At 47.0% G+C, this 17,232-nt stretch overlaps 1 protein-coding gene across 22 annotated transcripts in view; it reads left to right on the forward strand.

The window, feature by feature from the left end:
• URGCP (upregulator of cell proliferation) overlaps positions 1-14,027 on the forward strand; it is a 48,079-nt gene extending 34,052 nt beyond the window's left edge. For 4 of the 22 annotated variants that reach the window (XM_065542050.2, XM_065542049.2, XM_065542051.2 and 1 more), the window contains 5 exons: positions 1,875-1,901; positions 2,206-2,276; positions 7,676-7,837; positions 7,936-7,974; positions 10,687-14,027. In XM_065542050.2, the coding sequence (XP_065398122.1) occupies positions 7,693-7,837; positions 7,936-7,974; positions 10,687-13,280 (2,778 nt within the window). In that variant the 5' untranslated portion in view covers positions 1,875-1,901; positions 2,206-2,276; positions 7,676-7,692 and the 3' untranslated portion in view covers positions 13,281-14,027. The remainder of the gene's footprint in view (positions 1-1,874; positions 1,902-2,205; positions 2,277-7,675; positions 7,838-7,935; positions 7,975-10,686) is intronic. The other 18 variants (XM_074035150.1, XM_074035149.1, XM_005549701.4 and 15 more) reach the window with 5 other exon arrangements.
• The last annotated feature ends 3,205 nt before the right edge of the window (positions 14,028-17,232 follow it).

Consider the following 17,232-nt stretch of genomic DNA (forward strand, 5'->3'; position numbering starts at 1 on the left):
AATGGGCTAGAGCAATGGAAGTAGATTATGAGGAGGAGAGGACAGATTAACATAGGGTACAATTTTCAAACATATGACAGGAAAGCATTTTTATGATACTTTCTTGTATTTTGTGTGTATCTTATTTTTGGAATCAGAAACAAATATATAGTGATATTAGTAATTTTCAAAAACTGCATTGCAGAAAGCTCCCTTACCCCTGAGTAGGGCAGATGGAAGTGCTGTTCTCTGCCCTGGTCCGACTCCGCCTGTTGCACAGACAGGAAACTCAGCAAGGCTTAGAAGCGGGCTGGAGCCCGAGTTGACAGATTGGCTGGTGTTATAATTTTTAAAATTACTGGCTATAGGGTGCAGTGGCTCATTATTTTTTGTTGAGAGGGGGTTTTGCCATGTTGCCCAGGCTAGTCTTGAACTCCTGGGCTCAAGTAATCCTCTTGCTTTGGCCTCCCAAATGCTGGAATTACAGGCACGAGTCACTACGCCCTGCTCTAAAATGATACTATTTTGACTGCAGCATCCCCCTCCACATTTCATGTTGTGATGTGAGCAAGAGAGCCTTCTCTTTCTGCCCATGTATTTATTATCCGTGTGGACTCACTAATTGCTGGTTTTCGATGGTTTTAAATCTGTTACTGTGTTTGTTTGTGCTCACATTGTTCTAGATTTGACCAGGGAGAGTTTCTCAGGCTAGCTCCTGTGACCATCACGTTTTCGAGCATTTCCTTACTTTCTGAAATAAGATGCTCAGGCTCCTCCTGTTCTTTCCTTGCCCCAGCCATCATTCAGGATCTCCAAGGAGTCCATTTTCTTTTAGCATGGAAGGTATTAAAGGGTGCTAGGCATGCCCATTGCCACAACAGTGTCTTTGCTTCTTGGCCCTTTCCGTGGACAGTTAGGAAATAGATGCATGTGTACACTCGTATACACACAGAGATATGTGTGCGCACCTACATCTACACACTTACACGCATATGCACATTGGCATGCATATAGAAATCACAGTTCACATGAGTGCCTCCAGTTCCATTGCGCCTCTGCAAGTTCTGCTGTAACTCTCCATTCTGTTTGTATGTTCTTTCTTGAACAGTTAACTAGCACCCTGGCTCCTGGCAGAATCAATACATTTACTCATTTGCTCATTCCTGTGATACATCTAAAATAGTTTTGTTGTGTTTTTTTTTTTTTTTTTTTTTGAGACGGAGTTTTGTTCTTGTCACCCAGGCTGGAGTGCAGTGGGCGATCTCAGCTTACTGCAACTCTGCCTTCTGGGTTCAAGTGATTCTCCTGCCTTAGCCTCCCGAGTAGCTAGGATTACAGGCACCTGCCACCATGCCTGGCTAATTTTTATATTTTTAGTAGAGACAGGGTTTCACCACATTGGTCAGGCTGGTCTTGAACTCCTGACCTCAAGTAATCCACCCACCTCGGCCTTCCAAAGTGCTGGAATTGCAGGCGTGAGCCACCACGCGGCCTAAAATAGTTTATTCTTAATTAGACTACACTTATCATAGCTACTTAAAATAATTCAGGATCACCCCTTCCAGACCACAGTGTTAACTTCAGATGAACATTCTTCTAGAGTTCTGTATATATACCTGTAGATAAATATACACAATTTTATTAAATTGTAGTCGTACTATGTATACTTTTCTGTAGCCTGACTTCCCCCCGACTAATTAACATAGCATCTTTCCCTAACATCTCATCCAGCATCTTTCTGTCCAGAAGAGAAATCCATAGCGTATTTTGTAATGGCTGCAGAATTCGACCATAATTCCGTTATTGCACTTTGATTTTAAAAGGCATCAGTTTTCGCTATTATATATAAAGCTGGCATCAACATCTTTGTAACTAAATCTTAATTATTTCCTTAGGATAGAAGTGGAATTACTGGGCAAAGGGTATGTATATTTTTCTGTCTTTCTGAATGGCTGTATTTGTGCTCTGGCCAGAAGTTTTGGAGAGTGCTGGTTTTCTAGACCAGTGTTTCTCAACTGTGGGTGCACATCAGAATCATTGAGGGCACTTTTAAAAGCAGTGATACCCAGGACCAGCTCCCAGAGATTCTGGTTTCATGGATCTGGGGTGTGACCCAGGGTTTATAGTTTTTAAAAGCTCTCCAAGAGATTTTATATGCGGCCAGTTTGATAGGTGAAAGTGGTATTCCATTATTTTAATTATAATTTTCTTCTGAAATTGTTTCAGGCATTCAGATTTGGGAGAAGTAGCCCCAGAAATAAAAGCATCAGAGAGACGAACAGCTGTGGCCATTGCAGGTAAAGTTGGATGAACTGGATGTGGGCCCACTCTGGAGCTGAAGTACTTCTCCTGTCCCCTTGGGATTCTGGGTTCCAGCCTCTCCCTGGACTTGGGATTGTGCACCTCAAAAATAAATAAGCTTAAGGCTTTTATTTTTCCTTTTACAAGAAGATTCCATCTAAGGGTCTTCTAAGCATTCCTCATATATTCAAAATAGTGTTTTTTGTTTGTTTTTTTTATGAGCAACACTTTATTCCAGAAAATGGAGTAAGTGTTCCCAGGATTCAGTTAAACAAGTGATTATGACACGATTTAACAGAAACACATTACCCCAATTTTAGCATAACAGCCATTGTAGGTCATAGTTAAGGTGACTGTATAGTTTATCTTCTAAAGTGGGCACTTCTGAGAGTGAAAGGGATGTAATGTTGGGAAAACAGGTATGAACTGGGATTGTAGTCTTCCTGGTTGTGATCCATACAGGCTGGTTTTTCTTTCTCTGAGGATTTGGGGGTGGGGCTGTAACACCACCCTTTGTAAATTCACCTTTAAGGTACGGTGGCCACACTCCAGATATCTTTAGTTCTCTTACTAACTCATTTTATTTTGTTTTATATTTTCTTTTATTATTTTATTTTATATTTCCTTTTATTTTTGAGACCGAGTTTCGCCTTTGTTGCCCAGGCTGGAATGCAGTGGCGCGATCTCATCTCACTGCAACCTCCACCTCCTGGGTTCAAGTGATTCTCCTGCCTCAGCCTCCCAAGTAGCTGGGATTACAGGCATGTGCCACCACGCACAGCTAATTTTTTGTATTTTTAGTAGAGATGAGTTGCACCATGTTGGCCAGGCTGGTCTCGAACTCCTGACCTCAGGTGATCCGCCTGCCTCAGCCTCCCAAAGTGCCAGGATTACAGGCGTGAGCCATTGTGCCCATCCAGTAGCTCATTTTAGATATATCTTTCATAAATTACATTCTTCTTAAAATGAATGTGCTAAAAAATAAACTATGTTTTAACTGCCAAAAAAAAAAAAAAAAAAGAATGTGTTATATTGGATATTAATAGAGTTATGCAAAAACAAAAATCCACAAAAATATGCAAATAAGTTTTGGTTAATACAGTTTTATTTTAGGCTGGATACAGTGGCTCACACCTGTAATCCCAGTATTTTGGGAGGCCAAGGCAAGAGGATCGCTTGAACCCAGGAGTTTGAGACCAACCTGTGCAACATAGTGAGACCCCGTCTCTATGGAAAAAATCACTATTTTATTCATTCAAACAAATATTTTTTGAGTACTTACCATGTACTAACATTGTTGTGAGCATTGGGATATTGTAGACAATAGTAAATGAAAAGGCTCAAAGCCCTTCATGGAACTTAAATTCTGGAAGGTAGGCACCATGGGGATTATTGGCCAGTTGGTCAAGGCTTATAGCAGAATTGGGATAAAGCAGTAATTGCCCAAAGCCCTTTAGTTTCTCCACGTCTAGAATTATGCTATTCAACACAGTAACCACTAGGCACATTGTTTAAAGTTAAACAGAATTAAAACTTCAGCTCTTAAGTACTCTAGCTGTATTTGCTCAGCAGCCTGCATGGTGAGCGGCTGCAGTTTAGACATTGCAGATGGAGAACTTCATCTTGGGAGGTTCCCTTGGAGAGTGTTGTTCTAGACAAATGGGAAAGAAAGCATGGGGATGGGGCGAGGAGAGGGAATGGCCTTATTGGATGCTTATTGTGAGCTAGGTTGTCTTAATTACTTTTAACAATAACCTCTAAGATAGTTATCAATCCCTGTTTCGTTTGAGGAAACCAAGGCACAGAGACACTGGCTCTTCCCCAAACTTTAATATCTCTACTGAATAAACCTCCAGTGGTTATTCTTTATAGCTCTTCTTCATGAGTTATGTGAGTTCCTCTTGAGCGTATGCTTAATTTTAAAGACTTAAAGCAAGGTTTTAAGCCTATAGGATTAAAAACAAGTTGTATTTAAGTATACTATACAGGCCAGGTGCAGTGGCTCATGCCTGTTATCCCAGCACTGGGAGGCCGAGGCAGGCAGATCACTTGAGGCCAGGAGTTTGAGACCAGCCTGACCAACGTGATGAAACCCTGTCTCTACTAAAAATACAAAAATTAGCTGGGTGGGATGGTGGGCGCCCGTAGTCTCAACTACTCAGGAGGCTGAGGCAGGAGAATCGCTTGAACCTGGGAGGCGGAGGTTACAGTGAGCCGAGATCGTACCACTGCACTCCAGCGTAGGCGTCTGTCTTAAAAAAAAAAAAAAAAAGTATACTATACATTCAGAAAAGTACTCCGAATAATAGCTTTAGAAATATTCACAAACATGAACTTACCTATGCAAGCCAGAAACCAGATGGAGAAGCTGAAGAAAACCCATACCCCCAAAGGCCCTTTCCAGTCACTTCACCTCTCATCTGTCATTATCCTGACTTCTAAAAGGATAGGTTAGCTTTGCCTGGTTTATACTTTATGTAGTCACACTATATAATTTATTTATCTTACTCAATTCTGAAGATTCTACTTCATAGCTCATTCTGTTTTTGTCTCACTCCATCACTCAGGCCGGAGTGCAGTGGTGGCCATCGTAGCTCACTGCAGCCTTGACTTCCTGGCCTCAAGGGATTCTCCTGCCTCAGCCTCCCAAGTGGCTAGGACTACAGGTGTGAGCCACTGTACCCAACTAATTTTTTAAAAAACTTTTTGTAGAGATGAGGGTCTTGCTATTGTGCCTAGGCTGGTCTCAAATTCCTAAACTCAAGCGATCTTCCTGCGTTGTCCTCCCAAATTGCCGTGATTACGGATATGAGCCACCCCACCTGGCCTGAAAATGGTTTTAATTGCCTTACTCGGAGTTCTCCAACAATGGGCTCATAACAGTTCTTCCTGGGCTCACCATGGTGGTAGGGCCTGGCCTATCCTCTGTCCCTGTGTTCCATGTGAGCCCAGTACTCCCAGAGTCAGAACTTATCTCATCCTTAGGTCACTTCCCACCCAATGTGAAGTATAGTGGAGACCTTGGCTCATGGAGCTGAGCCCTCACTGGCCCCCCATGTTTGCTGTTTTGTGTCTTTGCCTAGAGCCCTGCTGCCTCCTCTTCACCCTGCCCCACAATCTGCTGATGGCTGCAGAACATCAGGCTCTCTCCCAGCCCTAGTCAGTGGTTTCCTTAGTTTGGTAACCCTCAGTCTTTGGCTACTTTGTGCATCCTTGACTTCATCCACCTGTTAAATCCACATCAGAGCTATTTCCCACCCCTAACCAAGCAAGGCCCTATTTTCTCTGGGTCTGGAGGTTAGTCCTGACTCCAGCTTAAAACTACTCTCAGAACCACCCCAACCCTATCTCTGGCATCTTTAGACTTTCCCATTCTCTTCTCTAACTATTTTCTCTCCTCATATGGCATTTTGGGTTCCTTGGAGAATTTGTTCTGATGGCTTTTCCTCACTTGAATAATGTAATCTTTGGACTGCTTGGCATTGTGGTTGATGTGTGTGGATCTTGTGCCTTCTCTGATCTTCTCATGCTTCCTGGACCCCATTTTCTTTTTCTCTCTTTCCTGCTTTTCACATGTCCATCTCCCAGAGACATCATCAAAGAAGACGGTTTGAAATGTTAGGTTTATCTACCTGATTGCATGGAAATCATGAGAAAACAGAAATCTGAAAATATCCGAATCTTGATTTATAAGCTCTTAAAAAATGTAAATTTTGGGGCCGGGTGCAGTGGCTCACGCCTGTAATCCCAGCACTTTGTGAGGCCGAGGCGGGCGGATCACGAGGCCAGGAGATCGAGACCATCCTGGCTAACACGGTGAAACCCTGTCTCTACTAAAAATACCAAAAAAAATTAGCCAGGCATGGTGGTGGGCGCCTGTAGTCCCAGCTACTAGGGAGGCTGAGGCAGGAGAATGGCATGAACCTGGGAGGCGGAGCTTGCAGTGAGCTGAGATTGCGCCACTGCACTCCAGCCTGGGTGACAGAGTGTGACTCCGTCTCAAAAATATATATATATGTGTGTGTGTGTGTGTGTGTGTAAATTTTGAAACCTAGGTGTTACCTTTTCTTGGATCAAAGTCAAAATAGTCAAAACATGCACTGAAAAGTCTTGCTCCTTCCTTCCTAAGCCTCCTGTTCTCTCCTTTATATTGTGGACTTGCAAGCAAATCTAGAGTTTTAGGTCTTCCTTCATACATAAGTATCTGACTACCACTACATTAAACACATTCTGTAATTAAGATATTAATGTTGATGGACATTTCATGATGTTTGGAGACTTTGGGCAAATAACAGTTTACTGGTAAGTCACAACTCTTCCCCACTGTCTCTCCCCTCGCACCTCACCCTGGTGTATTTGTGCTCTGATATACATTTTAATTTTAAGTGATTACAAAAATTTCTTATGCTGGAATAAAAATAACATGATAGGAGGTGCTGAATTTTTAAATAGTCAAGGAATTTCTATCAACTTACATTTTAAATAGTTTCTAAAATCAAAGGTTAATCTGTATAAGTTTTATGGTTATTCATGTTTATTTTCCCAAAATTTAGAAAATTCTATAAAGATATATCCTAGAGCAAATCTCTGTCTTGTGTGTAGCTATTACTATCTTGTGATGTATTTTTTGCTGGCAAAACATTACATTTACATAGGAAAAACTGAAACCAATAATAGCACTAAAACATCAGCTACCGTATTGTCACTTGACATTTTTTGTTGTTGTTTGGTGTTTTTTTCTTTTTGAGACAGGGTCTTGCTCTGATGCCCAGGCTGGAATGCAGTGGTACAGCCACAGCTTACTGCAGCCTTGACCTCCCAGACTCAAGTAATCCTCCTGCCTCAGCTGGGACCATTGGCTCATGGCATCATGCCCAGCTAATTTTTGTTTGTTTGTTTGTTTGTTTGTTTTTGATACAGCCTCACTCTGTCGCCCAGGCTGGAGTGCAGTGGCAAGATCTCGGCTCACTGCAACCCCCGCCTCCTGGGTTCAAGCAATTCTTATGTTTCAGCCTCCCAAGTAGTTGGAATTACAAGCATGCGCCACCACGCCTTGCTAATTTTTGTATTTTTAGTAGAGACGGGATTTCGCCATGTTGGCCAGGCTGGCTGGTCTCAAACTCCTGACCTCAAGTGATCTTCCTGCCTTGGGCTCCCAAAGTGCTGGGATTACAGGCATGAGTCACCATGCCTGCCCTAATTTTTTTAAAAAAGTCTTTGTGGACCAGGGTCTTGCTTGGTTGCTCAGGCTGGTCTCAAACTCCTGGACTCAAGCACTCCCCCTGTTCAGCCTCCTAAAGTGCTGGGGTTACAGGCATGAGCACTTGAAGTTTTTGACAGAAAGGTTCTAACTTGCTGATGAAACTAAATGTATATGGTTTCTTTTTTCTTCTAGATTTGGAATGGAGAGAAATGGAAGGAGATGATTGCGAGTTCCGTTATGGAGGTAGAAACTACAGGATTTGGCAACAGATTGGATTGGCTAGACGGGGAGTGGGTAAAGTGACAGATAACCAGGATTTTATATTTAGAACAATTGGGAGAAGTTGCCATCTTGGTGAGAAAGAAGGGTTCTAGGTTTAGCTTCAATTAATTTGTGTCAGCCAAGGGTGCATTATTTGATTGACACTTCATTTTCCATTGCTTTTTCCATAGATGGTACAAATGAGGCTCAGGACAATGATTTTCCAACAGGTAAGCATTTTCTCTGCCTTCTCTCTCTGTTCTATGAAAGGGGGTTATCATCTAGGCTGGCAATTCCCACACCTGACTGTATCAAATCACCTGGGGAGGCAGAGCACTCAGGTGTAGGATGCCCTACTTAATTAACCCTTTATACATTGTTGACAATATTGCTAAAAAAAAAAAAAAAAAAAAAAAGAATGAAAGACACCCGGGGAAACTTGCTAACCACATAGAGTAACCAGGTCCCCCCACCACCCAACATACTCACTGCCTGTAATAAGTTAGCATGTTTGGAAGTGCAACCCAGAGATGTTTCATTTTTTAACAAGTTCCTGAAGTGATTCTAATGTACAGCCCTGTTTGGAAACCATTTATCTGGTCCAACGCCTTCATTTGCTGGTCAGGATCCTGGGCCCAGAGCTTCTAAACAACCTGCCAAGGGCCACACACTAGGCAGGAGTGTTTTCTCTGTCTTTTCCCCATTGCCTTTTACCACCTTGCTACTTAAAAAATAAAAAGTTGTTCCATGTCTGGACAAGAAAAACAGTGTTCCTAGTTTCATTCAGGCAGAGCTAGGAAAGCTGAGTAACACCTATTCTGCCACAGTGTGATTCTTCCCATGTAGTTCTTTTGTTTTTGTAACAAGTTCATAGGTCGCCTAATGTTCTGTGGGGCAGTCCTGTGGCTGCACTGCCTGTGGAACTCTCTGAGCAGAGTGTCCAGCACTATGAGTCCTGCTGGTTGAATGGGAGGTGGTCTTGAATCCATCACTTAACCTTCTTGGGAAACAGGCAGAGGGCTGGGTCACCCAGTGTTTCCTTTCATGTTTATCTAAAAATCTAAAGCAGCATCACACACGTCATTTTCTCTCTTGAGAAAGGAACTGGAAAAAAGGCTGCAGGGCAGTGGAATTTGTATTTGTTTCATGCATTAACATTTAAAGTGACTCAGCGGGGTGGCTCACTCCTGTAATCCCAGCATTTTGGTAGACTGAGGCAGGCAGATCACTTGAGCCAGAGAGTTCAAGACCAGCCTGAGCAACATGGCAAAATCCCATCTCTACAAAACATACAAAAACTAGCCAAGCGTCTAGTGCACCTGTAGTCCCAGCTGCTCAGAAGCTGAGATGGGTGGATCACTTGAGCCTGGGAGGTCTAAGCTGCAGTGAGCTGTGATCACACCACTGCATTCCAGCCTGGGTGACAGAGTGAGACACTGTCTCAGACAACAACAACAACAATTTTTTTTTTTTTTTGAGATGGAGCCTTGCTCTGTTGCCCAGGCTGCTGGAGTGCAGTGGCACGATCTCAGCTCACTGCAATATCTGCCTCCCGGGTTCATGCCATTCTCCTGCCTGAGTCTCCCAAGTAGCTGGGACTACAGGTGCCCGCCACCACGCCCGGCTAATTTTTTTTGTGTTTTTAGTAGAGATGGAGTTTCACCGTGTTAGCCAGGATGGTCTCGATCTCCTGACCTCGTGATCTGCCCGCCTCGGCCTCCCAAAGTGCTGGCATTACAGGCATGAGCCACTGCGCCTGGCCCACAACAACAAATTTTAAGAGAACTAATTATATGCAGCATGAACTTTAGGAAGGTGCTGGGCCAAGACCTGGGATGGTGGGTGGAACCTTCAGAGGTAGCAATACTATTCCAAGCATCTAGCTTATAAGATTTTATATTGTATAGGGTGATGTTTGAGTATCTGCAAATAAGTACTCACTTACTAACAGTCTGCACTGAATATTTTAATACATTTAAAATTAAAAACTGCATTAAAGCCAGGCACCATGGCTCACACCTATAATCCCAGCACTTTGAGAGGTGGATTGCTTGAGTTTGGGTTTGAGACCAGCCTGGGCAACATGGCAAAAACCCATCTCTACAAAAAAATACAAGGATGAGCTGGGTGTGGTGGCACACACCTATAGTCCCAGCTACTTGGGAGGCAGAGGTGGGAGGAGCTCTTGAGCCCAGGAGGTTGAGGCTACAGTGAACTGAAATCATGCCACTGCACTACAGCCTGGGTAACAGGGTAAGACCCTGTCTAAAAAAAAAGAAAGGGGGAAAAAAAAAAGAAAACCTGCATTATTGATTTCAGGTTTGCAAAATGGTTGTTTAGCTATGATTGCTGACTCTTTATGCTTAGTGATTTCTTTCTAGTTCCTTTAAAATATTCTCTTATTTGTAGAGAGAAAAACAAAACAAAAGAAACAAACAAAAAAGCATTAACTAGAAAGCCAGAGAGTGATTCAGTGATTATGACTCCTGTGGGAACTTCCCAGTGACTCTGAGTCACAGAAACGACACAGTGGGAGATGAGGCCTGCATTCAGCTTCTAGGAGTCATATGCTGCTCACTGTAGCCAATTAATTTGGAGCTCAATGTTAGATCTTACAGGTTTCTAGAAAGACCAGAAATCTGGCTTTTGCAAGAACTCTTCCAATTGTTAAATGTAGCTTCTCTATTTCTGTTCTTTCTTTTGTTTAATGTTACATATATCTGTGGTTAGGTTGGTACCTATTGTACCTTGATGTCAGGTTCCAGCCCTGCCTTGGTCTCAGGTCAGCCTTGAGCACACCCTGAGCCTCCTGTGCCTGCACTCTGCTCTCTGAAGGGGGTCATCACTCTCCCCATCCTGCTGGGCTCTCCCTCACCAGCTCTTGCCTGGCCCTTAGCTCAGAAACACAGGGTGAGCACTTATGTCTTCATTTCTTTCCACAGTGGAGAGAAGCAGGCTTCAAGAAATGCTGTCACTGTTGGGCCTAGAGATGTACCAGGTCCAGAAACTCAGCCTTCAGGACTCTCTGCAGATCAGTTTTGACAGTATGAAGAACTGGGCCCCTCAGGTTCCCAAAGACTTGCCCTGGAATTTCCTCAGGAAGCTGCAGGCCCTCAATGCTGATGCCAGGAATACCACCATGGTGCTGGACGTGCTCCCAGATGCCAGGCCTGTGGAGAAGGAGAGCCAGATGGAAGAGGAGATCATCTACTGGGACCCAGCTGATGACCTTGCTGCCGACATTTATTCCTTTTCTGAGCTGCCTACCCCTGATACGCCAGTGAACCCCTTAGACCTTCTCTGTGCCCTGCTGATCTCCTCAGACAGTTTCCTGCAACAAGAAATAGTGTTGAAAATGGCCCTCTGCCAGTTTGCACTCCCACTCGTGTTGCCTGACTCGGAGAACCACTACCATACATTTCTGCTGTGGGCCATGCGGGGCATTGTGAGGACATGGTGGTCCCAGCCCCCAAGGGGCGTGGGGAGCTTCCGGGAAGACAGCGTGGTCCTGTCCAGGGCGCCCGCCTTCGCCTTTGTGCGCATGGATGTCAGTAGCAACTCCAAGTCCCAGCTTCTCAACGCCGTCCTCAGCCCGGGCCACAGGCAGTGGGACTGCTTCTGGCATCGGGACCTCAACTTGGGCACCAATGCCCGGGAGATTTCGGATGGGTTGGTAGAAATTTCCTGGTTTTTTCCCAGCGGAAGGGAGGACTTGGACATTTTTCCAGAACCTGTGACCTTTCTGAACCTGAGAGGTGACATCGGGTCTCACTGGCTGCAGTTTAAGCTCTTGACAGAAATCTCCTCCGCTGTGTTTATATTGACTGACAATATCAGTAAGAAGGAATACAAATTGCTGTACTCCATGAAGGAGTCAACCACAAAATACTACTTCATCCTGAGTCCGTACCGTGGGAAGCGCAACACAAACCTGAGATTTCTGAATAAGTTAATTCCTGTGCTGAAAATAGACCACTCACATGTCCTGGTGAAGGTCAGCAGCACTGACAGCGACAGCTTCGTGAAGAGGATCCGGGCCATTGTTGGGAATGTGCTGCGGGCACCCTGCAGGCGGGTATCTGTGGAGGACATGGCGCACGCAGCCCGCAAGCTCGGCCTAAAGGTTGACGAGGACTGTGAGGAGTGTCAGAAAGCGAAAGACCGGATGGAGAGGATTACCAGGAAAATCAAAGACTCGGATGCCTACAGAAGGGATGAGCTGAGGCTGCAGGGGGACCCCTGGAGAAAGGCAGCCCAAGTGGAGAAGGAGTTCTGCCAGCTCCAGTGGGCCGTGGACCCCCCTGAGAAGCACAGGGCTGAGCTGAGGCGGCGGCTGCTAGAACTTCGAATGCAGCAGAACAGCCACGATCCCTCCTCGGGGGTGCAGGAGTTCATCTCGGGGATCAGCAGCCCCTCCTTGAGTGAGAAGCAGTACTTCCTGAGGTGGATGGAGTGGGGCCTGGCACGGGTGGCCCAGCCACGACTGAGACAGCCTCCGGAGACACTTCTCACCCTGAGACCAAAGCATGGGGGCGCCACAGACTTGGGGGAGCTGCTCTGGCCTGAGCCCCTGGGGGTGGAACACTTCCTGCGGGAGATGGGACAGTTTTATGAGGCCGAGAGCTGTCTTGTGGAGGCGGGGAGGCTGCCAGCAGGCCAGAGGCGTTTTGCCCACTTCCCAGGCTTGGCCTCGGAGCTGCTGCTGACAGGGCTGCCTCTGGAGCTAATCGATGGGAGCACCCTGAGCATGCCCGTCCGCTGGGTCACGGGGCTCCTGAAGGAGCTGCACGTCCGACTGGAGAGACGGTCAAGGCTGGTGGTTCTGTCAGCCCTCGGGGTGCCGGGCACGGGCAAGTCCACACTCCTCAACACCATGTTTGGGCTGCGGTTTGCCACAGGGAAGAGCTGCAGTCCTCGAGGGGCCTTCATGCAGCTCATCACAGTGGCCGAGGGCTTCAGCCAGGACCTGGGCTGTGACCACATCCTGGTGATAGACTCTGGGGGCTTGATAGGTGGGGCCTTGACCTCAGCTGGGGACAGGTTTGAGCTGGAGGCTTCCTTGGCCACTCTGCTCATGGGACTGAGCAATGTCACCGTGATCAGCCTAGCTGAAACCAAGGACATTCCAGCAGCTATTCTGCATGCATTTCTGAGGTTAGAAAAAACGGGGCACATGCCCAACTACCAGTTTGTATACCAGAACCTTCATGATGTATCTGTTCCCGGCCCCAGGCCAAGAGACAAGAGACAGCTCCTAGATCCACCTGGTGACCTGAGCAGGGCTGCAGCCCAGATGGAGAAACAGAGCGACGGCTTCCGGGCACTGGCAGGCCTGGCCTTCTGTGACCCTGAGAAGCAGCACATCTGGCACATCCCTGGCCTGTGGCACGGAGCACCTCCCATGGCCGCAGTGAGCTTGGCCTACAGTGAAGCCATATTTGAATTGAAGAGATGCCTACTCGAAAACATCAGGAACGGCCTGTCGAACCAAAACAAAAACATCCAGCAGCTCATTGAGCTGGTGAGACGGCTGTGAGTGTGCAGAGAAACCCAGTTCAGGTGTAGGAGGCTGCTGTGAGCAGCCCTGTCTGATGGGGCACCCGTGTGGGCTGTGCCCTGGTGCCTGAGAATGGCCGGTGCCCAATCGACATGAGAAGACAAGCAAAAGACAGAGGGTTTGGAGTCTCCTCAACAGTGTTAAGAGAGGAAGTGACCTCACAGACCAGCTCAGAGATGTTACCAGGAATATCACAACCCCCAGGGTAGGGAGACACGCAGCAGTTTGTTCTGTCTCAGCTCCTGTCAAGGATCCCACGGGGTGGGCCCTCTGTATAGCTGCTCTCTGTCACTGGCCCCTGGAGTGGGAGCAGTGTCCTCGGTCACTGCAGGCCCAGGCGGGCAGGTGGTCCCAGGACAGAGGTGGGGAAGTTGTCTTGAGGAAGCAGAAGTAGGCCTTGCTCCCGCCCAGCCCAAGGGCCTCCAGTGGACCAGCATTTGAGATGTGAGTGCCCGTGGTGCACAAGGCACTCCCATGGCACTGTATTTATTGACTGAAGGCTTCCCTGACCCCTGCCCAGGAAAAGTTCATTGGTCGCTCTGTTGTGCCCCACAGCACTTTGTTATACCTCTGCCACACACTTCACGCAGCGCGTTGTAACTCATGTGTTTACATGTCTGTCCCCCAGACTGTGAGCTCCTTGAGGGCAGGGACTGTACATTCTCCAGCTCTGTGTCCCCAGGGCCTGGCACATTATAGATGCTTAATAAATGTCTGTTGAATGAATGAATGCACAAGTGATAGTAATGGGCAGGTTCTGCCTCTCTGTGCCTTAATTCTGTTTCTCAAAGAGGAGAGCAGCATCTGTCTGAGGACTGGGTATGGTAGAGGCAGTATCTGGAAGGGTAGATAGGGTAGAGATGTGCCCTATCCTGGCACATTTTAGTAAAAAGCCATCCTGTTCTCTCTCTTTAAGGCAGGAGCCATTCTTCAGGCTGTTACTGGGGGTTAAAACTAAATACCTTCACAGTAACTCTGAGGTCTTTCCATTGTCACCCCATTTCACAGTTGAGGAAAAGGAAGCCTAGAGGAGGTAAGCCCCTGCCCCAGAGCTCACATCTGGATGGACAGAGCTAGAGCGGATAAGGGGTGGTGCTGTCACACTCAGCCCTGCACCTCTTCCTCTCACCCTCTCCAGACTCCCATAGCTTCTGGGCTTACCCCTGGGCAGCCACGTCAGTGCCAGCGCCTCCTCTGACATCCTCCCCGACCTCATCCACAACCCACCATTCGAACCAGAGGCTTGGCCAAGAACTTGGGACTTCTGCCCTGTCAGTTCTGCTGGAATCCTTGCCTGCACTGGCCCCTCCCAGGGGCCAGTGTCACCTCACTGGGCCTCAGAACCCCACCCCAGCCCTTTCATCAGCTCTAGGAAGCTCTGCTTGATCCCCTGGGCCTTGCTTAGACGTTGGAGCCTCTTTCTCTTTGTGTTTCTTGACTTCAGAGAAACCAAGCCCTTTCCCAAGAGCTCCTACCATGTTTCTTGTCCTCCTTTCACCAGACACAGCAAGGGAGCCTTTAGCTCTCGGTAGCTCACCAGCCCTCTAGACTGGAATCCTTTCTTGAACAAAAGGCTTTCTGGTCCCTTTTCTGGAGATGCCTGGCAGCCTGCCTGCTGTGGGTTTCTGGATTCCCTGGATGCTCCACCTGCTGCTCCCGGGACATCCAAACTGTTGCCTCCTGCGTTCCAGGAGCCTGGTTCTCCACAAACCTGGTCTCTTGCTAATAAGTTTAGGAAAACCTTTCCCTTTTTTCATTTTCCTGCTCTGTTGCCTGGACTGGAGTTCAGTGGCACAATCTCACTGCAACCTCCACCTCCTGGGTTCCAGTGATTCTCAGCCTCTCAAGTAGCTGGGACTACAGGCGTCCACCATCACAAAAATACAAATAATTTTTGTATTTTTAGTAGAGATAGGGTTTCACCACGTTGGCCAGACTGTCTCAAACTCCTGGCCTCAAGTGATCCGCCTGCCTCAGCCTCTCAAAGTACTGGGATTACAGGAGTGAGCCACCGCACCTGGCCTCCTCCCACCCTTTTTGAAAGATTGATGTTTCAAGTCTGTGAACTGTGGATGGGCCTTGCCTTTAGCCCTCCAGTCAGTGCTGCTCTTAGGATTCCAATGAACATAACACCCAGGACTTGCCTTTCATATCTGGAGCTCAAAATGCTCACCTTCAGGTCTGAGAAACCCCAGAACTTGCCATGGGGCTACTGGACAGTCATGTTCTTGGAGCCAAGGTTAGTAGAGAGAGAGCCACCCAGAAAGGTGGACAGGGCAGCAGGCTGCTCACCAGAGCATGGCCGTCTGCTCACAAGGGGTCCTGTTTGATGAAAGTGTCAAACCAAGCAAGTACTATCTTGGAGGAAATGGGCCGGAAGAGTGCTTGGGACAAGGAACCAGGCGTGTCTTTGCTTCTCCTGTGAGATGGGGTGTAGCTTGCTTCAGCATGTTGGATGTCTGGCCTGGTTTTGAACCTCAGCCTTGCTTCCTACTAATTATATGACCCTTGAGCAAAGTTACTTGGCTTCTCCAAGCCTTAGTTCCCCCTACTAGCACCTTTGTAGGAATGGAAGATGCTTACACAGTGCCTGCCCTGTGGTGGAAGAGCCAGTCTGTGCATGAGATAAGTGAGGCACCCATCTCTGTGTCTACACCATTCTGCACACCCATGAGGCTTGTGGAGAGGAAACTGCCTTCTGCATCAGCCTCAAACATTTTAACATGTCAGATCAGGATTCATCTTTTAATCAATCAATGGTACCTTAAGATAATTTGCAGCCATTTTTCCTTCCTAATGGTATGTAAAACAGCATCTTCTCATTGATATTATCTTAATTTACTGAAACAGCACTGAGCAGGACTGGTGGTGGTGTGCAGTTTACACAATATAAACCTGATCTGGTAGCTGCCCCAACTCCTCAGATGTGTTGTATTAGCCCAGTAAACGGAAAATCCTCACAGTAAAAGGGAAAATCACTAATAAAATGATTTGGCCATAAACCTATCCTGAATTCTTCTAAGACTCCAACAAAATTTCACCAGAGTGCAGCTTTATGAGCACCGATGAGTCAGGGCTGCACAAGAGCCAAGATGACCGTGGTCCTGGTCTCCTGTCATTTCGTCAACCACACCCTTTCCCTGCCACACACACATTTTGGAGGCCATGGCTGCTGCTGCCCATCTGCCGGGGGGCCCCTTCTGCTTGTCTCTGGCCCTGGCTGACTGGCAGGCACATCTCTCAGAGCAGCCTTTGGTGCCAGTTGCACCTCCATTCGTGCCCACCCAAGGGTTCAGGGGCCTTTCTGTGCCTTTCTTGGTCCTTAGCACATTTTCATTATCTCCTCATCTGAGCCCAATTACATCTAGATCTAGCAGTTCATCTGGGAGCCAGGGAGTGGCAGTCTCAGGGGCTGGAGCTCATGAGGCCCATCCCTCGGTCTTCTCTTTCTTGAGTCCACCCCCTCTCTATCCCAAGCACCAGTTTGGCTTCTTCAGGTTCTGACTTTTAGCCCAGGGTTCTGGTGTGGCACTGGGCATTTCTAATTGCCCACAGCTCTGATAACAGGAGAGTGGATTCCTTGGGACCCCAAAGCTGACGTCAGTAATTACAGCTGGGGACCTCACCCACCAAACCCAGCCCTTGTGCCTCAACAGAAGGAGAACAGAGGTAGGGGAATGGAGCAGGAGCTCACAGGGAAAACGACTGAGCTGTCTTGGCAATCTGGTTTGACATGCCTCTCTGCTTTACTCATAGGGTTTCAGTTGTTTGACCTATTTCTCAGAATAGAGCTGAGAGCCTCTGGGATTTTTCCTGGTGAACGAGTTATTAGGAAAAAAAGAATCACAAGGAATAATGTAAAAACCACAGGTTTACAAAGTGTAAAGTGTCAGCAGTTCTGAGGATAAGTCAGCTGTAAAGAGAACCACCA

The sequence above is a fragment of the Macaca fascicularis genome, chromosome 3 (genome assembly GCF_037993035.2).
Source record: "Macaca fascicularis isolate 582-1 chromosome 3, T2T-MFA8v1.1".
NCBI classification, from domain to species: domain Eukaryota; kingdom Metazoa; phylum Chordata; class Mammalia; order Primates; family Cercopithecidae; genus Macaca; species Macaca fascicularis.